At 44.2% G+C, this 24,143-nt stretch overlaps 1 protein-coding gene across 2 annotated transcripts; it reads left to right on the forward strand.

Annotated features, from left to right (window-relative positions):
• Positions 1 to 4,772: 4,772 nt before the first annotated feature.
• On the forward strand, positions 4,773 to 24,142 carry IDH3A (isocitrate dehydrogenase (NAD(+)) 3 catalytic subunit alpha). Of its 2 annotated transcripts, none has more exons than XM_080930325.1 (11): positions 4,773 to 4,863; positions 9,596 to 9,658; positions 12,303 to 12,386; positions 14,410 to 14,524; positions 15,373 to 15,560; positions 16,198 to 16,331; positions 17,786 to 17,888; positions 17,988 to 18,052; positions 19,610 to 19,694; positions 20,763 to 20,915; positions 22,789 to 24,142. In XM_080930325.1, the coding sequence occupies exons 1-11, from the start codon at positions 4,789 to 4,791 to the stop codon at positions 22,870 to 22,872; spliced, it is 1,149 nt and encodes a 382-aa protein (XP_080786451.1). In that variant the 5' UTR covers positions 4,773 to 4,788; the 3' UTR covers positions 22,873 to 24,142. The 2 variants fall into 2 exon arrangements, with proteins under 2 accessions (XP_080786451.1, XP_080786452.1); XM_080930326.1 differs by having other exon boundaries at positions 4,812 to 4,863; positions 9,596 to 9,634.
• The last annotated feature ends 1 nt before the right edge of the window (position 24,143 follows it).

Raw genomic sequence — 24,143 nt, forward strand, 5'->3', positions numbered from 1 at the left:
GGCCAGTCACACATGAGAGCAGTGGTGAGAGACAAAATGGATCTTTTGTGGGGAGGAGGTTGACCGCAGGGAAGGGCACAGGATGGAGTTAATGAAACCCTGCTCCTTTGACAAGGTCATCGATTTAGCTGGAGTTCACTTTATCTCCTTCTCCACCTGGATTTATCACCCTTCCAGGGAGTGGTGGATGGCTTCTGTGGAGATTGAACCCTTTCTAAGAGGGGCTTCTAAAAGACCTAATTTAAATTACCCTGGCTTCCAGCTAGGAGCTCTGGGAAAATGAGTGTGGCTTTTATCTCCTTGAAGAAGCCTATCTGGGTTTAGTATTAGGTCTGAGTTACCTGATCTTACCAAGATCCCATTGAAATCAGGACAGACCGGGAAACAGAAAGAAGACAAAGGGAAGACTTAGAAATATGGCCAAGAAATAATGTTACAAATCAATCAATCAAACAACCCCAAGGGATTAAACTATTTAAACTGTATACTATCTGGGCATGAGTCAGTAATCACCAAACTGGGCTTTGTGCTGAAAGAAAAATAATCCATCTGTAGATATCATGTGTGTCACCGTCTGCAGACACCATGTGTCATCATCTAATAGGAATCAATCAACCTTTGCAAGTCATTATAATGGGTGATAGGAGCTAGAATTAGTTGCCTAGGAGACAAGCCTCTAGCTATGCCTGTGAGGTGTTATATAGGTCAGATCAACTGATGTGAAAAAGCCCATCCTAACTGCTGGACTAAGAAAGAGAAAGAGCTGAGCACCAGCATCTGTCTCCACCTGCTTCCTGGTGGACACTATGTGACAAGCTCCCTGGAGCTCCAGCCATCATGACTTCCCTGCCCCTGGAACTCTGAGCCAAAATGAGCCTTCCTTCCTTAATTTGCTTTTGCCAGGATGTTTTATTATAGTAAAGAGACCAGAACCTATATAGTAATCATTGCTAAAACTAACCTATGTAAGTTTGTATGTCCTCCATAAAATTTAGGACAAATTTTATGCCGAGAAAATTCTGGAAAGGTGACTCAGAGAAACCAGATATCTCCCTCTTGAGTGTCATGAAACTATCTCCAAATTCCTTGTCGGACCTCAGTAGACATCATGTTCAAACATGGGTGCTTCCTTCCACAAACTAACTTTACCTTCATTCATTATTTGGGTTTAAACTGTTGCTATGGTGGATGTGTGAGTGTGTGTGTGTGTGTGTGTGTGTGTGTGTGTTTGGGGGGCTATTTCTTAATTCTGTCTTCTTAAGGGAATGAATCCAGTCAAGAGACACATAGCTTGACTAGCAGTTTACTGAACGACACAGGAGTCTAGTCAGTGGAGCTGAGTAGAGCAGTCCCTGGGGAGAGGAATGGACTACCCCAAGTTGGGATCACAGCTCAGCAGGCAAAGCAAACTCTCCAAAGAGATGAAATAGCTTCCCTGGGGCAAGGAGCTCCATAATGAGCTATGCGTTGTGAAAAGGAATTTTAAAAAGGAAGTTACTATGAATACTTATTGGGTGAATGATATATTTATGAGGTAAGATGACAGTTTTTCCATCTCAAATCAGGAGCAGGATCTTCCTTTGTGCATATTTCTTTCCATGATGTCAGCAAAAGGAAAGGGGTGTCAAACTCACAAAGTAAATGGCATTCTAATGGTGTCGCATCATCTTTTAAGGATGCAAACCCTTTGTCAGTATACATGTGTGGGCAAATGTCCTGTGCCTTAAATTTCTGATATAGCAGAAAAACAGAGACACTATGTCAAGATCTAAGGGTGTTTAATCACGGGAGAACATTCCGATTGTCAGCAGACATGGCTCCTAATGTGTACATGTGATTTTTTGTTTTCCCTTCACCACCTCCTAGTTACAGATGTCTATGGGGGAAGAGGGGGGTATCCTTCCTAGAGATGCTCTCTTACAAACTTTGCCTGTAAAAAAAAAAAACTGTTTTATTTTTATTTATGTGTTTGTGTCTTTGTGGGCATATGCTACATGTATGTTGGTGCCTAGGGAGGTCAGAAGAAAGTGTAACTCCCTGGACCTAGAGTGACAGAGTTTCAGATAGTTGTGAGCCTCCTGCATTGGGTGCTGAAAACAAATGCCAACAGTTTAGAAGAGTAAAAAATCAGGCTTGGGCTCTTTCTTAACTGCTGAGACATCTCTCTATTTCCCAGGAGCTGTTCTTACTTGGTTTAGTCCCTTGTCCCAGGGACTGCTTTGTAGGTGCCAGTCAGTGCCTGCTAAGACTGAGACAGACTCTTCCCTTATCTGGTGAGCTTCACTTCTCATAGCAAGTGTGTGGTTGTTGGTTTTGATTTTTCCAGACAGGATTTTGTAAAAGTAACTTTCATTCGTCTGATGTAATTGTCGTCTCAGAGACTTACTGCCTCAGCCTGCTAACCCAGGCCTAGTCTAGGAAGCTTCTAGCCTTCATACAATCTAATCTAGGCCTAGAATGTTTTCAACCTCTAAGATTTACTGCTGAATAAGGTCACCTTTTCTAGTCCTTTCTGATCTCTGGCTGGCTGGTCAACTCAGTTGTTCTGGTTCAAAACTCTCCGTGCTAACTGATTCAATTCTGGCTTCTCTCTCTCTGCCTCTCCTTAACTGCTCTGCTTGACTTCAAACTAACTATAGCAATTTGTTCTAATCTTCTGGCTCCTTCTCACTCTCTGGCTCATTCTGTGTTTCCCTGTGTCTGGCTTTTTCTTTTTTCAACCTGTCTCTGTAAACTCTCCAGGCAAAACTGCCCCCTCTCTCCTCTCTCTGCCCTGCTCCCTCTATAGCTTCCCTTTCCTCTCTCTTCTCCTGTCCTATTCTGTTAAATCTCTCTCTGACTCAGTACTTTCTCTGTCACTCAATAGACATCATGTTCAAACTTAGGTGCTTCCTTCCACAAATTAACTTTACCTTCATTCATTATTTGGGATGAATGTGATGTGTACTAAGTTGCGTCTGTATTCAAGCAGGAAGGATTAAAAGTGTGTGCTAAGGTTGAGCCACACCACAACTAGAAAAAGGTGTTTGTAGTAAACAACAGTCTCAGAGTTCACTGTGTGATCAAATATCCTGCAACAAGGTTTCTTTGTGTAGCCCTGGCTGTCCTGAAACTAGCTTTGTATGTCCAGGATGGTCTCTAATTCAGATCCAACTGCCTCCTGCCTCTGCCTCCTGAGAGCTTGAGTTAAAGGCATGCACTACTACTCCCAGCTTGCAAACTCTGATTTAATTTTCCCAGTATTCCTATCCTCAATATTCTAACCTTAGCATTTTAACATTTGTTTTAACTCACACACTGTTTTTACCATGTTGAAACCTGGGAACTGGGGTAATCTAGCCTGTGTTTCCTGGCCTTAGTTACTTATATGTGGCCAGAATAAACCTCTCTTACTCTTTTTTTGAGGTAAGAACTATAGTGTGTGAATGTGAGTGTGGGGGAGAGTGAGAGGTTGGGGGAAAGGAAGGGGAAGGGGGAGAGGGAGGGAGAGAGGGATGGGGGAGAGGGAGGGAGAGGGGGTACAGGGAGTTTCATGGCTCCATGGCAGATATTCTTACCTTAGTTTTTGAGGCAGATTTTCCCACTAAACTTGGAACACATCATTTCAAAAGCTAGACTGGCTGGCAAATGACAGCAGGACCCACCTAGTTCTGGATTTTCATTGCTGGGGTTGGAGATGCTCACCCTCTTTCCTGACTCTTTACATGGATGCTGGGTATTGAATTCAGGTCCTCAGACTTTTGAAACAAGCAAATAACCTACTGAGCCATCTCCCCAGTCCAAGAGCTGTTGTTTTCTGAATTTACTTTATGTAAACATTTACATTTACTAAAAACTTCAGATTATACATTTACATAAAGTACTTTAAAAAATATTTGCCTATTTTGTGTATATGTTTTGTCTGCATGTAGGTACATGTATTATCTGGTGCCCTGTGAGGCTCAAAGAGGGCACTGGAACCCCTACACCTGGAGTTACAGATGGTTATGTGGGTGCTGGGAACAGAATCTGGGTCTTCTGCAAGAGTAATAAATGCCTTTAAACTGTGAGCAACTTTGAGTATATTTTATATTTAAATTATACTTCAGTTAAGCTATTAAAAAAATAAAAATTAGCCAGATGGTGGTGGAACACGCCTTTAATCCCAGCACTCGGGATGCAGAGACAGGCAGATCTCTGTGGGTTTGAGACCAGCCTGATCTACAGAGTGAGTTCCAGGATAGCCCAGGCTATGAAGAGAAACCATGTCTAGAAAAACCAAATAATAATAAGTAAAAATCAAGTTAGGCATAGTGATGCATGCCTACAGTCCCAGAACTTGGGAGGCAGAAGCAAGAAAAAAGGAACCCCCCAGCTCTCCAGGGTTCAAACCCAGCCTCAGCTACATAGTCAGTTTGAAGCTCCATGATGCTGTCTCTAAGAAACAAAACAAAACAAACCAATGTTTGGAAATAAGTTAAATATCTGTCTCAATGGAATTACAAAGTTTTAAGGGGCACATTATCCCCCAAGTAAAGAAGGCTGATTGGCCCCTTATAGGTAGGAAACAAAATACTTCACCCAGACAGCCACTCAATGAATGAAGCGGGGGAGGGGGCAAGGGGAGGTGGCTTCCGGGTCGCAGCTGGGCCCTCTCCGCGCGTCATCAAACGATGATTGGTCAGCTAGCAGCAGCTGTGCAGCGGGGTCCGGAGTGGGCGGGGAGAGAAGCAAAGACCCGACTAGGGCGGGGCCACGCGGGGTCTAGGGGCGGGGCCACGCGGGGCGGGCGGGGCGCCGGCTACGCGCATGCGCCTTAGTGTTGCCGCTGTCGGCGCGGTGAGGGAAGTGGACGCGATGGCCGGGTCCGCGTGGGTGTCCAAGGTGAGCGCTACAGGGCAGCAAGCTCGCGGGCGAGCGGGGAGAGTAGGCTGTGATCCCGCCTCACGGATGGCGGGGGCGAGCGCGCGGAGGCGGCTCATGGCCTGCGGGGAGTGTTTCGGGGAATGTGGCCGGCACGCCGAGCGTGTCTAGCTCTGAGCCCGGACAGCCCTGCCGGGCCGGGACGGCGTCAAGGTCAAGGCGGCCGGTATTGCTCTGGGTGTCCCCACCAGTCTCCTCCAGGATAGGAGCACAGGCCTAGTGCGGAGCCCCTGAGGGTCACAGAGAGGCCGCCTAGGCCCCGCGGCCCTGTCACCTGCGGGTCTCGGGGCAGCTTGCCCAAGTCGCCCCTCCCTGATCCCTCAGCCTTTGACTGGGTAAACGCTGGGCGCGAAAGGTTTTTCGAGGTGAGGGAATCCCTGGCCGTCCGGCTGGCCAGATTTTTCTCCCTCTTGGAACTCTTTCTAGTCTGATGCCTGCTGCCTTGGTAGGACAGAGGACACAGGGCATCATGCTCATTGGAATTACACTGAACATTCAGGGAGACCGCAGCATCGTCCTTTTGCCTTCCGTTGTTGGGAACCCTGTAATCTGGGGCTCTCTAGTTCTCCCCAATAGGTCAGGTACTAGAGCTGGAAGGCCCTTCAGGTTACATATGCAATCTTTTTCGCTTTCCGGTGGAGCTGACCTGTCCCCAAAGACAGACTTTCTCAAGGTCATACAGGAGGTCATTGTCATCTTTGAGAGAAACCCGAGTGTTTTGATTTTCAGTTCCCTTCTGTCTATCCAATGGCCAAGGTCACTTTAGCTAATTATGGATATAGTACTGACCAGGCCCTAGGTTATCTGATGCCATTGTGGGTGGTTCCCTAGAAGTCGACTATGAGCAATGCAAAATTTAAAATAAAAAGTTGGCATTTGCCCCCCTCCTTTAAATATAAAGAGAGGTTTGGAGATATACGATTGTTTAAATTTAGGGTCTTAGTTTTAAATTCTAACAAAGCCATTGACTTGTGTGCCCTATGCAAATTATTTAACGTCTGTGAGCCCACCTGTTAGATACCTACCTGTACATGTGTCCCGTCCTTTGTGCGTGTAAGCACCCGGCCCATGTAGAAGGACACAAAAACCTGAAGCTTTTATAGCTATTGCTATATCTGCCTTGGTGGCCATCAAGCAGACAGTGAAAAACTAGGCTTTTTTTGCTCAGTGACTGGCGTCTACTTTGTCACTACGTTCAGACCCACATTTGCTTGAGATGCTGTTAGGTCACATCTGATTTTAAAGGGTAGTAACAAGTCAGTTCTTTAACTCTGGGCTTACACACTCTACCTGTTTCACCTTGTTAGGTACAGTCAGCCTTCACGGAGGGACCAAATAAAGCCACCTGGTAAAGGGTGTGCTGAGAAATCTTTTTTTTTTTTCTTTTAGCTCTGTAAGAAAAATCAGAAATTATTGTCCTTAGCATCAGAAGATGCTCCCCTGGGACTTGATTGCCTGGGTCACCTTTGGCAGAGTGGCCCAGGCTTTGGTTCAGTCTCTCTCAAGGGATTAGGGCCTCTGCAGGGGCTCCTGAGGCCAACTGGAGGTGAAGTACCAAATGGTATTTGGATTTTCATCCTACTGGGCTTTCTCTCAAGGCTTTGTTTTGTTTGAGACAGTGTCTCAACTAGTCTAGCTGAGGCTGTAGGTAAGGCTGACCTTGAACTCCTCCTGATTTTCCAACTTCTAAGTTCTGGAATTAGAGTTGTGAGCTTCCACACCCAGTGCCCATTAAAGTTTTAGTGTTTCTTTTTTTTAAAGGGTCATTTGCAGATCATAGATGTTTCTCACTGAGAAAGTGAAGGTTTTAGAGGTTTTCCAGGCCCAAAGACTATGATGAGCCAGTTTCTTGGCTTACTTCCTACACAGTATCTCTTGGTTTTGGTTGGAGTATGAAGGTAAAAAGGAAGTGAGGAGCCACAGGGTGAAGGTGATCCAGGGCCTAAAATCAAGGTCAGGAAGCTAAGACTAGTTTCTCTTTCCTGAAAACTAGTCTCCTTGGGTTTTATGGAGGTAAAATGGTTCGCAAGTCTATTATTAAGTAAAAGACAGTGTGTCCTGTGAACTTCTCTTTGAATGGACTTGGCCAATGTCTGATTTTAGTCCAAGATCCTAAGAGATGAAAATGTGGGAAAGGCAGTCATTACAGTCATGAGATCTAGGATCTCAGCTACACATAGGACTGAGAATGGTTTGGGTTGTTTTTGGAGGGATTCATTCAACTCGAAGGCAGTACCAGGCACAGTACATATAGTAGCAGACAAATCATAACATGGCTTACATGTCTTGGAATGTTTATTTATTGTTTATAGTGCTGGGCCTTGAGCCTGGTGACAAGGGGTACTCTACCACTGAGCCTAGGCCCTCAGCATCTTAATTTCCCTCCATTTTGATTTTAAGGTCTAGTCTCAATAAATTGCCCAGGTTGACCTTAAAGCCACTCTGTGGCCAGTGCAGCACGCATGACTTTTGTTGGTTTGTTTTCTGAGTAGCCTTGGCTGACCTGGAACTCCGAGAATCCCCCTGTGCCGCCTGGCTCTCCTCTGCTCAGTATGTACACTGGCCTCCCTGGAACTTGAGAAACTATGCATTGGTGCATAGGTTCCATATGGTCTGCGCTCAGTTCTGCTCCCTGTTTGGGCCTTTTCGTTACCCCAAAACAAAAAGCATAGACTGTATGCATAGAATGCCCCTCCAGATCTTCCAGATGTATGCCTCCCATGAGCTGGCTGACATTAAAGATGTGCAGCACCACTGCCTGGCTGGCCTGAGATTTCCATCCCCCTTCTTTAGCCTCCTGAGTATCTGGGCTTACAAGCCCCAGCCATGAGGACTGGGAAAAGAAAAAAATGTGTCTCCTTGCTCTTGCATTTAACATGAAAAAGTTGCATTAATTTTTTTTTTTTTTTTTTTTTTTTTGGCAAATTTGAGTGCCTTTGTTTGTTTTCATTTTATTGTAATAAGACTTTGTACCATTTCTGAAGAACTGAGCTATTACATTTGAAACAGCTTTTTCTTTTGAGTCAGGGTCTCACTGTGTAGCCTAGCACTCACTATGTAGACCAGGCTAACCTCCAAACTCAAAAGAAATTTACCTACCCTGGCTTCCCAAGTGCTAGGATTAAAGTTATACACCATGATGCTTAGCTAAAGTTTGAAATACCTTTAAAAATATGTACATATGCTAGTGGCTATCAGAAAAAAAAATTAATGTTAATGTCTTTGAGTGGTAGGATTGTTCGGTTTATTAGGTGACTTATTTTTCTTTTTTATATCATTTTGTGTTCTCAAAAAAATTAATAATACAGATAAGGCAACACAAGTAAAAGTAGTAACTCTATTCCCTGTGCTGCTGGAAGAACTAAATAAAATATTCGTGAGCCTGGAGGTGGTGCTGCTTGTCTTTAATCCCAGCCCTCAGGAAGCAGAGGCAGGTGGATCTCTATAATTCGAGGCCAGCCTTGTCTACAGAGGGATATCCAGGATAGCCAGGAACCCTGAGGCATTGACATCACTACTGCTAAATAAATTATCTTAGGTTTAGTATAAACTATTATTAATATCCTCGAAAGAGTTGGTATCTGACTGACTCACACGTCCTGGGTCCCCCCACCCCCGCTTTTGTCAGTACTGGGGCATGTACATGCTAGGCAGGTGGTCTGCCTCTGAGCTATGTCCCCAACCTTTCTTAGTTTTTGAGATATGGTCTTGTTAAGTTGTTGTTGCTACCCTTGAGGATTCCATGCAGCCCATAGAGGCCTTGAGCCTGGAACCTCCTGCTTGGGTTTACTGAGTAGCTGAGATCACAGGTCTTCCATTAGGCCAGGAAAAATAGTTTCTAATTTGCTGATTGGTTGCTGGAGAGAGGGGCATATAATAATTCTTAGAAAGAGCTCAGTCATTTGCTGGTTGGTCACTTTGATTTTAGACAGTTCCCTCATTTTCCCCTTCTATCTACAGAATTAGTTCAGGGAGGAGTCATGCCGTGGGTTTGTTAAGGGTCATGAAACTTTTCTTAGAGCCTATGGCATCCTCTGGTGGTCAAGAGTATTAACAAAACTAACCAGGGCATTAGAGAAAAACTAAGGTTTGAAACAAAAACATAGCTCCATTTTATCTTCTCAGTCTTTTGACAATTTACATTATAAGCTCAATTTAAAAAATATCAAAAAGATTTCAAAATCTTTAGTGCTGAGATTGGGGATGGCTCAGTCTGTTAGGTGCTTGTCCTGCAAGCGTGATGAGCTGAATTCACATTTCCTGCACCTACATAAAAACAAACAAGCCAAAAAACTGGGTGGTGGCACATGCTTGTAATTCCAGAATTAACGAGGCTGAGGCAGGAGGATTATAAATTGGTGAGCTCCCTTATCTCAAAAACTAGGAGAAGAGGACACCTGGTGTGCACCTCTGACTTTCACATGCATGCACACATGTGCACATACACACTTACTACCACATATGCCCACACAAACCCCCAAAGAAAGAATACAGAATTTCAGTCTAGCGTTTCAAGTCTGAGCAGGTCAGCCTCATTGAGCTAGTAATATTTGAGACACTAATCCTGGAAACTCTCCAAGTTCAAAACAAAACCTCCAGTTTTTCTGTCTCCCCCATGCAAAACTATCAGAAACAACTCAAATATCCAGCTGTGAGTTCTGTGTGTAACATTTCTTTGTTGATCTCAATGTAGGTCTCTCGGCTGCTGGGTGCATTCCACAACACAAAACAGGTGACAAGAGGTTTTGCTGGTGGTGTGAGTATAATTATGTCTTTTATTTTTTCCTTTTAGAAGTTTCTCAAGAAAGATGCTCAAATACATTTATTACTTAGTATTACATCTTCATTTATTTAAAACTAAAGGGAATTGGCCACACGTCTAATGTATACTAGAATGATTGGCAAATACACAAATCTCTTGTCATTTTCCTATTTAAGAGGAGTCTGTTGTCTCTGGCTATGTAAGCCTATCCCTTTAATATCAAGGAGCCATGATAAAAATAGAAGTTACCCTGAGCCTGTTACTTTATTTTATAATCTCAGTAGTGTCTTAAGACACTTAGGGGTTTTATTTTTTCAAAAACAAGTGTAAGTTGAGAGAAAATTGTTGAGAAGCTTCAAAAAACCTGCTCTGCATTTTTGTTTTCTGAGCTTCCCTAAACTCAGGAGATTGGTCATCAACTTTGAACACCTTGTGCTTCTATGGGCCCTACAGGCTTACACTTCCTTATGTGGTCTGTAGACCCCATGTTAGTGGGTCCCCTAGTGCTTGTCAAATCTGCTGCTTTTGGAACTCCTGGCTTTAGAGTCCTACGCTTGAAAAGCTGATGTCACATTTTTGGAGCATCCCAAGACTGTGTGTCAGTGACTTCCTATTTATTATTTTATCCCCCTTTTTATAGAATCTGATTTCTTTTTTATAATTCCTTTATTCCTGTACTCCTACATGATACTTTATGCCATGAGGAATTGAAGAAACTATGTATATTTCTCCCCCTATATGCTGTCTGTTCTGGAGAAGAAAGGTAGCTTCCCAGAGGCTATTCATTACCTGTGGGAGAACAGGAAGAAGGAGCCTCAGGCCCTGCTTATGCGAGAATGCAGATACGAGCTCAGAGCAGTTGAATGTCTGCACAAGACCCATGCAAGCCTAAACCAGACTAAATCTCAGCATGGAAGGGGGTGTTGGACACAAAATCCCACCTCTAGCTGTGGAGTGATTGGCAAGTATTAGCTGTTGGGAGAGGGAGAGCCTGTAGATACCTGGTCAGAAATCCATGTTCCACTGGAAATCTACATGTTCAAGAATATTTGAGCATTACAAATTGGTCTTGAGTAACAAGAAGAAAAAGGACACAGTTAGATGGGTAGGGAAGGCGGAGGTGAGTCTGGGAAGAGTCGGAGGGAGGTGAATGTGACCAAGACATGCCTTATGGAATTCTCAAAGAATTAATACAGTTTTTGAAAATGCAGAATAAGGCTTGCACTTCAAGCTCAAGAATAGTCACCCCAACATTTCAAACCCATTCTGAAGCTGGACCTAATGGTACAAGTCTGTGATCTCAGCAGCTCAGGAGGCTGAGACAGGAGGATCAAAAAAAGTACAGGGCCTGCTGGGCTCCAGAGAGTGTTGAAGGCCAGCTTGGGAGCCATAGAACTGCCTCAAAATACAAAGTAAGGAGGGCGGGGATGTAACTGTCAGAGCACACGACCCCGGGTTCATCCTTAGCACCAGAGCAAATAGAGAAAAAGAAAAATGTAGCACATTCTGGAAATAGGTAAGACAGTCATGGCTCTTTGCTGGTATTTTAGCCTGTAGGATACCAATTCTTAAAAATATATTAGCCTGGTCAATGAGGCCATTTCGAAAGAAATAAAGTAGGTTTTTTTTTTTTTTTTTTTAAAGATTGGTTTAGTCATATATAAAAACTTGAGAAATCATTAGTCAACCTGTCCAGGTGTCATAAGGCAAAGGACCAGGGAAAGTTGAATTAGTGATCAAAAAATGAAATTATGATATAAAAATATTTTTTTAAACTTTGAGAATTTCATACATGTATACAGTGTATTTTAATTATATTTAATTTATTTTACTCTTCCCTTTCACTTAATAACGTTTTTAAACTATAGTCAAAGCAACTAGAAGTGGATGCTAGGTAAAATGCAGTTCCCAATGAAAAGGAGTCTGGATGAGTTCAGATGCTCTCATCTTTTCTGGTGTGTTTTATCTCCAGTATCTGAAATGCTCGCTTACTTGTTCAGAGCATTTGGAACAAGTCATTGTGTTGTACCATAGACACATTCGCTGTCCACGGGCCCTTGTGGGTCTGACCACGTTACTGGTTGCTGTTGACCCCCATGCTCACTTAGATCTCAGGATGGAGCCAGGTTTATAGAGGGACTGAGGGATGTGGAAGCCCTCAGAAATGAAGTCTGGATTTTCTTGGAGGGTCAAAACAGACCTCTACAATTCTGGAAACATGTTGGAGTTTTATGAGGCTATTTCCTAAGAACCTCCCTAGGATTCCACAGAAAGCTGGGGCTTCTGTGACGAGCTGTAGTGAGGGAGCAAAGCTGAAATGTTCGGTTGTCTTAGGATTTACAGATTCCAGGCAGCTAGTTGTTGACATTTGTCTGAAAACAAGTCAGGAAGTGTACTTGGTTTATTTTTGTTGAAGAGCATCATTTGTGTTACTATTTAAATTTCCAAACTCAGTTGAGAACAGAGACATGGAGTATTGTGGAGTCGGTTTCTGCAGGAGGTTTGCTGTTTCTTTAAAGCATTTGGGTCTTTCAGATATACCCTGGGGAAGTGAGTTTCTCTGTGAGCTATACTCTCTTTAAAAAAATATTTTTAAAGCCAATTCTTATTGTTCTCTTTGATGATTTCTCATATTCAGGTTCAGACAGTAACTTTAATTCCTGGAGATGGAATTGGCCCAGAAATTTCAGCCTCAGTTATGAAGATTTTTGATGCTGCCAAAGTAAGTGTTAAAATTTTTTTAAGGATATTCTACAGAGACTTTATAATCTGTAAATGTTGTTTTTAATCTTCACAGATTTTCTGCTTAAAAAAAAATATTGAGGGCTGGTAAGTTGGCTCGGTGAGTGTAGGCTTCTGCAACCCAGCCTAATGCCCTGAGTTTGATTACCAGCTCCCACATGCAAAGAGAAAAGCTATTCCCTACGGTTTTCTGACCTCCACAAACACTGAGGCACCCACACCCACACAGTCTGTGTGCACAGAAATAAATAAATTCATGAAATTATTTCAAAGCGGAGTGTGCTTGTCCAGACCTTAGTTCCTCCCAGTACTTGGGAAACAGATACAGGCAAATCTCTGTGAGTTCAAGACCAGCTTTGACTACATAGTAAGTTCCAGACCAGCCTGGTGAGACTGTGTCCAAAAACCAAGATTGTTGTTTATCTACTTACTTTTTTTTTTTTTAAGTTTTATTTGTGTATGTCTGTTTTGCCTGCATGTATGTATGTATGTATGTATGTATACCACGTGCATGGCTGGTACCTTTGGAGGCCAGAAGAGGGTGTCAGATTCCCTACAACTGACATTACAGATGGTTGTGAGCTTCTGTGCAGTGCAGAAAATTAAACGGTGGGTCCTCTGTCAGAGGAACAAATGATCTAGCCCCCCTAACTATCTCCCCAGTCCCCATTTACTTTTGAGACACAGTCTTGCTCCGAAACCTGGGCTGGTCTCAGTCTAGAACTTAATGTGCAGCTCAGGCTGGCCTTGAACTTGTAGTGTTCTTGTGTCAGCCTTCTGAGGGCTGGAAGATTGGTTCACTGCCATCTCACTGCCAGTGTGGATAGTTGAAGCTACCACATTGGTGTGTGCTATTTATGACGTAATCAAAATAGCACTCCGGTACTTGTGGTTCTTTAAGCTCTGCGAGGCCACTCACTCGCCTGCCCTATTGTGACTTCCTGAAAGAATGCTTCAGCATTTATATAGGTGATTGTGAAAGAAAGAAGTGTGAACCAAGTCTACATCATTTTCTCTGTTCTCTGTCTAGTTCTGCAGTGTGCTGGCTATCAAATGTCAGTTCTCATACAGACAGTGAAGGGAGAAAGGAAAAGAAAGTGTATGAACATTCATAGGCATTTCTTGTTCTTTAGACAGCTTTACTAAGATACAATTCATATGCTATTCAAATTACTCACTAGGAATGTATGGTCTAGGGCTGGAGATGGCTCAGTGGATAAAGTGCCTGCTGTGTAGGTATGAGGACCTGAGTTCAGGTTGTGTCTGTAATCCCAGTGCTTCTGTTGCCACATGGGAGGCAGAGGTAGGGGAGCCTCTGTTAGTCTGCAGGCCCAGTTAGCCTGGCGTACACAGCAGCAGAGACCCCCAACCTCCACACATTCATTGTGATACAGAAAAGGTATCTGAGACTGAGCACACATCTAGTTCGATGATTTTTGTATATTCAGAGTTGTGCAGCCATCACACAGTCTTAATTCAGAACAATTTTATCACCATCAAAGATAGCCCATAACCCATAGCCATCACTGTAGGTTCCTTTCCCCCTGCCCACCCCACCCCCAGCCCTCAACTCCTGGTCCCGGGCATTCCTTTACTTTCTCTACAGATTTGCTCACTTGTTCATATTAATCGACTCTTACATGATCTTTTCTGGTGGACTTTTTGCTATTAGCATTTTGTTTTCAAGGCTCAGCCATGTGTCAGTGCTGTGAATCATTTCTGTGAACCTTATATCTCCACTTCTTATTATAATATAATAATAGCCACCTTAAGAGTCCCTGTGAAGAAAATAAGTGAGCAGGTGGCTGGTGGGTGTGATGTGGGCCAGGGTAATGCAGAGAATCCCTTTGGACACATTACAGCATGTGAGGAACTTTCAGGACCTTAAGGGACATTGTTCCTGTGTATGGACACTGGTTGTGCCCAGTCTCGATGAACAATGTTGCAGTCTCAGTGCCAGTTTTAAGTCTGTCCAGTTCACTCTGCTGCTGTGTGGCTTCTAGGCACCTATTCAGTGGGAGGAGCGGAATGTCACAGCGATTCAAGGACCAGGAGGAAAGTGGATGATCCCTCCAGAAGCCAAAGAGTCCATGGATAAGAACAAGATGGGCTTGAAAGGTACAGTGGAGAGGCGGCGCTGTGGTTGGTTCTAAGCATCCTATTTTGAGAATACATGCATATAGCCGAGTACAGTCTGACAGTCTATCAGAAGTGAGGACCTCCTTTTATGAAGTATCTATTGTGTTAAGGTACTTTATTAATTTATTGAATGAATGTTTATGTTTTTGAGACTGGTTCTCACAGTATAGTCTAGCTGGCCCACAACTTTCTTTTAACCTGAGTTTCTCATGCATTAGCCTTCTGAGTGCTGGGATTACAGGCATTCATCTCTAGATCCTTCCTTCCTTCCTTTCTTTCTTTGGAATTATATTCTTGGCTCTACTGTGGAATTATATTCTTGCCCTGACAGTGTTGTCTCTTATTTATTTAAAACTGTAGTGAAAACATTGAAGTGTCTCTGGCTAACACCAACTTTACTATGTCTGTTATTTCTAGCTCCATTTACCTTTCATCCAGTTTTTAATGTTTTTGTTATTTTAATACATGCTTAAGGCCATGATGCTGAATAGTTAATATTTGGTGCAGGTTTTAAAACCATGTTCAGATCCAAGCTTTAATCTCATCTTTAGAAAGCCCCGGCTGGTAAATTTAATCCCAGTTCCTGCACTGGGATTATCCACCATCCCCATTTGTACACGTCCCTCATGGTGATGAGGCTTAGAGGATGCTCAGTGCCTGGATCCTCAGTTCTCAAGACAGGAAATGCAGTTCATATTCCAGAAACCTCCCTGAGGATGTGCTCCTCTTGGGTCTGAAGGCAGAGCACCAATTACAGGAGCCATGTAGGTCAGTGGGTTCCCTGAGACAAGTGTCCTCTGTCGTCATCTGTTTGTCCTCTTGTCCAGGCCCACTAAAGACCCCAATAGCAGCCGGCCATCCATCGATGAATCTGTTGCTTCGGAAGACATTTGACCTTTATGCCAATGTCCGGCCATGTGTCTCAATTGAAGGTTATAAAACGCCTTACACGGATGTAAATATTGTCACCATCCGAGAGAACACGGAAGGAGAATACAGTGGGATTGAGCATGTGGTATGTTTATCTCAGAATTTTTTGTTTTGTTAGTTTGGGAGAGGTTTTGTAGTTTTGGGAGGTGCTTTGTTTTGTTTTGTTTTTCATATTTTGAGACAGGGTCTTTAAGCCCTGAGTGTCTGGAACTAACTATGTAGAACAGGCTGGACTAGAATTCATAGGATCTGCCTGCTCTGCTTCCCTGGTGCTGGGATTAAAGACATGCTTACACACCTGATGTTCTTTATTCCCTATGAGATTTCCTTCTGTGCATTTTAGACACTTATTCAAATTCTCAGTTGAAATACCTCCCAAAGACAGATGAGTGTCTCCTCTGAGGAGTTGGTGGGTGTTTGTTTTGGTCATGGATCTCTGGCTGATGACACGTGTAAACGGGAGGAAGAGCCTGGCCTGCTATTGTCAGGGCATAGGCCTGGTATAAACTGGGGATTTGCCTTCTACAGTTTGAGCTCCCACTCCACATGTGTGCCCTTGACTGGTGCCTGTCTCTGTCGGTCACTGTACAGCAAAGCAAGGATTGTTAAGCCTGTCCCCCTGACTGCAGGCTGCCCCAATAATGTGCTCTGTACTCTGAAGCTTGCTGGTACCAAAGTGTTGCCATGCCCCTTCCAGTGAAACATGGCTTCCTTTCTTTCAGATCGTTGATGGGGTCGTGCAGAGCATCAAGCTCATCACTGAAGAGGCAAGCAAGCGCATTGCTGAGTTTGCCTTCGAGTATGCTCGGAACAACCACCGGAGCAACGTCACAGCTGTGCACAAAGCCAACATCATGTGAGTCCGAAGAGGCCCAGGCTGACTAGCTTTGCTGTAGGGATGGAGCTCACAGGACTTAAGTCTCCAGTTTGTTCTCTGAGTCCCAGAATTTGGAAAAGAACTGTATACTGACCAGAGTAGCATTTTCTCCTTTGGGACCTCACTGGGGAGATGATAGGGACAAATGAAGGGCCAGGAGTTCAGGTCCTGGAAGTTAAGGGGGCTGAGCTGTCAGAAGGAAGCTGGAGGAAGGTTAGACTAAGAGAGGCCACACAGTTCATATTTCCCAAGTGGGAGAACAAGGGTGTTTTCTCAAGTGCCATGTACTCGGGGACTTAAAATAGAACAGATACTGTCAGCAGTGTTTCTCTGACATTTCAGGTTCTCAAGCCCAGTCTATTAAAGGCTCCTCTGGTCAGACACAACTTTCTTAACCTAAGAAAGGACTGAACCTGCACAGTAGGAAGCAACTTAACTAACAGTCACTATCCTAAAGCAATTTTCTTTCTTTTTTTTTAAATTTTATTTGTTATTTATGAGTACATGGTAGCTGTCTTCTCTTCACACACACCAGAAGAGGGCATCAGATCTCATTACAGATGGCTGTGAGCCACCATGTGGTTGCTGGGATTTGAACTCAGGACCTCTGGAAGAGCAGTCAGTGCCTCTTAACCGCTGAGCCATCTCTCCAGCCCCTAAAACAATTTTTGTATGAGCCCAGGCATGGATCCATATGTACCTACACTCCCAGCACTTAGTGTGTAAAGCCAGCCTTAGCTACATAGCAAGTTCAAGGCCATCTTGAGCTTCTTGAGACTCTGTCTCAAACAAAATTAAGTATTTCTTAGTTCTTGGTGGATAATGCTTCAAAAATCTAGTCTTCTCTATGGTAAACAAACTGTCTCAAGTCATTATGCTTCTGTTTTGTGTTGTTTCTCTAGACAGGGTTTCTCTGTGTAGCCCTGGCTATCCTGAAACGTACTCTGTAGACCAGGCTGGCCTCTGACTCAGATCTGCTTTTCCCCTGCCTCCTCGTGCTGGGATTAAAGGCGTGCGCTACTGTGCTGCCCAGTATGCTACCACACCAGGCTTTTCCTTCTTTGAACAGACAACTCTGTGTGCGTGTGTATCTCTGTGTGTGTGCATGTGTGTGTGTACGTGTGCGTATGTATGGTGGACAGATATCGGTGTCATCCTTAGGAACAATGTTGACCTTTGGTGAGGCGGTCTCTCGCTGGCTTGCAGTCCCGGCTCGGCTGCTGGGGCTGTGCAGTGTCCTGGAGGCCTTTGGTCTGCATCCCCAGCACTGACCTTCAGCTTTCCTTGGCTGGGGATCTGAACCCTGGCCCTGAAGCCCTTCAGTGAGCCATCTTCCAGACCCTTGGAACTTGAAACTTTCTTAAACTTAATTTTCTTTACTCGATTCTGTGTGTCATTTTTAACAAATCGTCTATTTATATTATTAAATACAGGAGGATGTCAGATGGGCTCTTTCTGCAAAAATGCAGGGAAGTTGCGGAGAACTGTAAAGATATTAAATTTAATGAGATGTACCTCGATACTGTATGTTTAAATGTAAGTATGCATTCGTGCTGGGTGTTTTTCATGGTGCAGTCTGTGTATCCATGATACGCAGACTATGATTGCTAAGTGCACACCTGTTACTCCTTGTAGATGGTACAAGACCCGTCCCAGTTCGATGTTCTCGTCATGCCAAACTTATATGGAGACATCCTTAGGTAAGTCTCACTGTGCCCTTTATACAGAAACATCCTAAAGTGGATCACGGCTCCGTTTTCAGTAACATATTATAAGCTATTGAATCTGCTACAGAAGATGAGCTGCCTCCAGTGTCCTTTTAGTGTTTCGTTACAGCTAGCTAGACTGGTGGTCATTTCATAACATCCCCTCTCTTCCTCCCACCCGTTGGTGCTGAGGCTTGTGCTGAGCTGCTGTGGGCTCCACCCACACAGGCCCAGTCACCATTGACATCATCTCAGATGGACAGGAACCTTACAGCAGAGGCCCAAGGAAGCCCCGTGTTCTCAGTACTTAAGTCCTCAAATGTTGGCGTTTGCCACCTCTCTCTCATTCCTTCCCTTTTTGGATCCTTCTTTCCTACCCCCAAGGGATGTTGGGAAATGTCTAAGCCGGTCCTTCCTTCTACATATCTTATGTGGTGTTCTGTTGAGAGGTAAAGCTTTTCTTTCTCGGAGTCTGTACATAGGCTTTTAACTATGGAGCCTTACACATTATCTGAGGGAGTTATGCTGGGGTTTGGTCTATTGTTTGTTTGTTTTATTTGTTTTAATTTTTGAGGCAGTCTCAGCTGTGTAGTCAGTTGTCTGTATTCGTGTGTGTACTCCTGGATTTCTGCTTTATTCATTGGTAAGATCTTCACTGGCTCAGGTTGTCCTGACTGGGCTTGGTGCCTCCTGTCCATGGTTCCTGTGTCCCTGGGGCTTTGCCTGCCCTTTGAGCCTTGCCTAACTGGTACAGTAAGCTGTTCCGGTTCATCTCCATTTCTGACCCTGAAGCCTGGAATGAGCCACTTGTCCAAGGAACTCTGCTTCCTCTAGTGAGGTCTAATATTTAAACACTCAAATCTAAGTGCTAGATAAATTGCTTTCTATTGCAGTAAATATTAAAAAATAATAAATTGGTTTATCTCTCTACCATCCCTGAGGTCTCACTCCTCAGGCCCGACCCTGATACAGACCTGCAAGCACCTCTGGCACCCGGTCTGAGCCCCCACGGCCCAACTTATCTGTGCAACTCCCTTCCCTTGGCGGTTTACTACCACCTGTTCGCCTCTGTCCCGGGGTGTTTCTGTACCCCCAAAATCCTACAAACACATCTTTACAGCCCGATAGTTTTTCATACAGGTATATATATATATTCAACTCTCAATCCACAAACCCTCTACACAATAAGATTACATCAAATAGACAAAGATACAAACTGCCCTTCTATTGAGATATTAAACCTGTAAAATCCTTAATGTTCAAAGCTTTTTAACACCAATCAATATCACCTGGGTCTAGCTGGTCTTTGGGAAGCTCCATGTTGCCATGACCTTCCTGCTTTGTCCTCGGACCTCCTCGGACCTCTCAGCCCTCTCTACCTCCCTCGCCCCGCCCAGTCACTGGCTTTTATTTTACTAATTAAAATGGGTAGGTTCTGTTGGAGTAGACTAGGCAGCCCTTTTTGGGGAAGTGGAAGTGTAACATTAAAATACAAACAGCTTCAGGACAATCTGCAGCTTTCTTTTTCAAAATGCCCTTTTCTGCCCTTAGTGATCTGTGTGCGGGACTGATTGGAGGTCTTGGTGTGACTCCAAGTGGCAATATTGGAGCCAACGGTGTTGCCATCTTTGAATCGGTAAGGACCCAGATGCCTACACAGAATGTCTCCTTGTGTAGCCCATGCTGCCGGCGAGCTCATGATCCTTCTTCCTCCGCCTCTGGCCTTGGAGCTGTAACTGTATGCCATCACTCTTGGCTTTCAGTTTTCAGGTGTCCCGTCTCAGGCCACCCTTCCTGTCAGTCAGTCCCCTGTCTGTCTAGGAGCCTGATTCCTAAAGTTCATCATCCACCTGGTCCTGCCCCTTGATCACTGTTTGTTTTCTTTCCCTGTCTCTCCTCAGCCAGTGTATATGAAGCTCTGTGAGGCCTGTGGCTTCCTGGAGCGCTCTGCCCACACTTGCACATTGCCTAGGAAATTGGTGTTTATTTTTTATTGTTTTAATTTTTGCAACCTGGTCTCAAAATTCTCAAAAGCCTAGGATAGAATTTGCTATGTAGACGAGGCCGGCCTCAAATTCATAGATGTACCTACCTCTGCTTCCCTCAGTGCTAGTACTAAAGTCATGTGTCACCATGCCCAGCACATGTGTGTGTGTGTGAGTGTGTGTGCGCGCGCGTGTATGTCATGCTTATATATGTGGAGATCAGAGTGTTGCTTTTTTCTTCCAACCTTGAGCTATGATTTCTGTTTTCTCTGCTGCAAACACCAGGCTTGCTGGCCCATGTGCTCCCCAGGACTCCACTGTCTCCACCCCTGGCCTCCCTATTGGGGCCTTGGGGTCACAGATGACTCTGCTGCATGTCCAGCTCTTACATGGGTTTGGAGATTCAGACACGTGCAGCAAGTGTGGGTTCCTCACCCAGCCATCTCCCTGATTTGGACCCAGAGTTTTACACTTGAAAATTAGCTCTTCATCTCTTCACAGCTTTCGGTCATTTCTAAGATCCATGTCAGTGATTGCAGCTTTCAGGGAATATTGTTCCATTAGCAGAAAGCGGATGGAGACCTCAGCTTTTCCAGAAGGCTGCTTTGCCTTTTCTTGGTGTTGAGGATTGAGCCCAGAACTCATGTATGCCAGGCACATGACCAGGGTTGCCTGATCGTATCTCCCTTCTGCTCACTCTGTCTCTGATGCCATCACAGGTTCATGGAACAGCCCCGGACATTGCGGGCAAGGACATGGCCAATCCCACGGCCCTCCTGCTTAGTGCCGTGATGATGCTGCGCCACATGGGACTTTTTGACCACGCAGCAAAAATCGAGGCTGCGTGCTTTGCTACCATTAAGGATGGAAAGGTATCTGTAAATCTAGATGACTGCAGACTGGCTGAAATGAGTTTCTTCTGTGGAAAGAGGACAGAGCCCAGACAGATTTGGTGTTAAACAGGGTTTTTCGTTTTGTTTTGCTTATAACTGGTTTTTGAGACAGGGCTTCTGGCTGCCTCAGCCTCTGCCTCTGCCTCCCAGATCCTGAAACAGATTCTTCATGTGCACTTCTGATTGAGCTTGATTGGCTTATGTGCATGTATGCATTTTGAGGGGGATGAACCAAATATTTCCTCTGAAAGAATTAAGAGGCACTGACGGGCATCAGAACACAGCAGGAAGTGTATGAGAGCCAGAGGCAGGCACAGGCCCACCCAGCTGGACTGCTGTTAGCGCTGCAGTCTGGTCAAGCATTCTTAACATAATGCCTCAAAGCTGGTTCTTTCTGAAACTTACAGCTTAGGATTACTTCTGGCCAAAATACAATGAAAGTATATCTGTAACAGCCTGACATCACTTCAGAGGGCAGGAGCTTTGGTTAGTTATACCAAGTTTGTGTTTGGGAAGTAACAGTCTAGAGCTGAGCAGAAAGGTGCACACGGGGCCTCTCAGTTCTGTAGGATGTAGCTACAAGAGGGATTTAACATACGTCTGTTTGCGGTGAAGAGAACGTGAGTTGTTAGGAAACAGATCGGTTGTACCAGACTCTCTCCTGAAGCAGAAAGTTAGGAGTTCGCCTCCACTTACCAGAACAGACCAAATATGCCTCACCGTCTTTATTTTAGCTTTAAATTTCTCCACAGACGTTATGTGTAGATTTGCTTTCATTTAACTATTCATAACCAACCAGTATTTTCTTGGTCAATAGTTTGAGAAATAAAGAAGAAATAAAGGGGAAATTTTGGAAAACCTTCCTGCTCCCTAAGGAGACTTATTCTTTGAGATGGGTTCTTAGGTCTCTGTATACCCAGGTAGTAATGAGCCCAAGATGCACTATAGAAGGTTATGACGTGCCCCTGTAGTTATATATCAAAGTCCCTCAGCCCACCCATAAGTACTTGTTAAACATTTCCAGGCCCTTACAGCATCCTGGCCTTTCACCTCCTGGCCTCCTTCCTCCCAGATCCCCATTTCTCTGCCTGCCACCCTTATTGTACCTCTCCCACTCCCTCCCTCCCCTGTTTTGTCTGTCTGTCTATCTGTCTCTGTCTCTGTCTCTCTCTCTCTCTCTCTCTCTCTCTCTCTCTCTCTCTCTCTCCCTCCCTCCCTCCCTTCCTCCCTCCCTCCCTCCCTCCCTCCCTCCTGTATCTTTTGCTATTTCCACTGTTCTCTGTTGCTCTCTCACTTCTCTCAAAGATGACCCTGGCCATGACCAGTATGTTTTTTGTTTTTTTGTTTGTTTGTTTTTGTTTTTGTTGGTTTTTTTGTTTGTTTTTTTTCTGTTTGTTTTTTTTCTGAACTCTTCCAGGTGCCTCTGGAAACTTCTCTTTCTTATTCACAATAAGAGCCTTGGCCTTAATGGAACAACCATTTCAGTGGTTCTTTTACTGCCTTGTTTTAAAACAGTCAGGGTCTTGTTATCTACCCCTAGATATCCTGGAATTCAGTGTATAGACCAGGCTGGCTTCAAGTGTGCAAGACTGTTTGCCTCAGCCCCTCAGTGCTGGGCTGTAGCAGTGTGCCATTTTGCCTGATTTGGGAGTGTTTCAGGGCACACACCTCATGGGCTTTCCCCAGGCCTTGTACGGTAGGTAGATAGATGGATGGTGTGTGATGGAACCTCTCTTTCAAACCAGTAGACTGGTTAGTATCTTGCTCAGTTCCTGTTTCACTGAGTGCTCTAAATGTCCTTGCTTTAATTTAGCGTGGTGATGGATGTTTATTTTTCTCTTTCTGTTCTTAGAGCTTAACAAAAGATCTGGGAGGCAACTCAAAGTGCTCTGACTTCACAGAAGAAATCTGCCGTAGAGTAAAAGACTTAGATTAATTAGTACGTCTGCTTGTGGATTTGCTGCAGTCAGTCAGTCACTCCAGAAGGACACCCTGTAATCCTCCTTGAGAGCGCCCACCATTGGTTTGCTTGCTTGACAGAGTACATTTTCGAATCTGGCCTTTTCTTAACAGAACCCCTGCAATGGATGCACATGGCCGCAGGCCTTCACTCGAAGGAGTCCCCAAGTGCTTGTATTTATTGTCTGTCTGGTAAACCTTCTTTTGTAAACTGTAAGTGAACTGTATCATTTATCATTGTTAACCCATTTTACACTTCAGGCAAAATAATTTTTCCTCAACTGTAAATATTCTGATACAGAATTAATAAGAGAAGATATTTAACTTTTTAACAAAAGCCCTGGATTTTTGGTTTATGCAAAACAAACTGGGAATAAAACAGGGTTTTAACAATTGCACAAGATAACATTATTCTAAGACTAGTGGGCACAAAAGAAATTTACTAGGAAAGTTCACAGCAAAAATGGTATATTTCTTAAAAATATAGAAATAAAGATATTTGTCCTATACATGAATTACTATTAATAAAAACGTAAGCTCCAAGAAATCCATAATGAACGATGTAATTTTATTAATATATAGATAATCCTTGTCAAAGCCCCAGATGCTCTGTGTATTTGATTATTTTGTTACCTTGAGATTTACTATTTTGGAGGAAGAGCTCTCAGACAAGGGAGCTCATTCCTCTTCACTAGACAAATCATCAGCACCATGAGCTATCATGAGCTGTCAGTCAGGGGAGCCAGCCACTGCAGACCCCCTCCCAAGGGGCCACTGGAAAGGCCTGGCTGCCCCTTCACTTTCCCTAACGCAGCCAGTCCCTGCCCTCTGCCCCAGTAACACCACTGAAGACTTAATTGCAGAGGTGGAGCTGACTTGGCCCAAACTGACACGAATCAGGCCAAGCTGGGGCTGTGCAACCAGCTTCTGACTATCAGTTTCTGCCCCCCATCCCGTCTCACAGCCTCTGCACCACAGCATGATACCCTTCGGCCCACACCAAAGCCAAGCTGTCTTCCCTCAGCCTTTGTACTAGTTTGCAAACCCATGGCTTTGCATAATGTGCCCTAGTCACAGGGGATTTCTTAACAACAAATACCCATGTCTGGGTCATTTTTTAAAAGCTTTTATTTGGACTTACAATCCTCTCTGTATTTTACTTTAAAACCACTGCCTTCCCTGTCTTACTGGATTGTTCTGGTTACCAGTGGCTTCGGGTTCACAGTAATAAAGAACTTAAGAACTGAC

The sequence above is a fragment of the Micromys minutus genome (assembly GCF_963924665.1).
Source record: "Micromys minutus genome assembly, chromosome: 16".
Taxonomy (NCBI): Eukaryota; Metazoa; Chordata; class Mammalia; order Rodentia; family Muridae; genus Micromys; species Micromys minutus.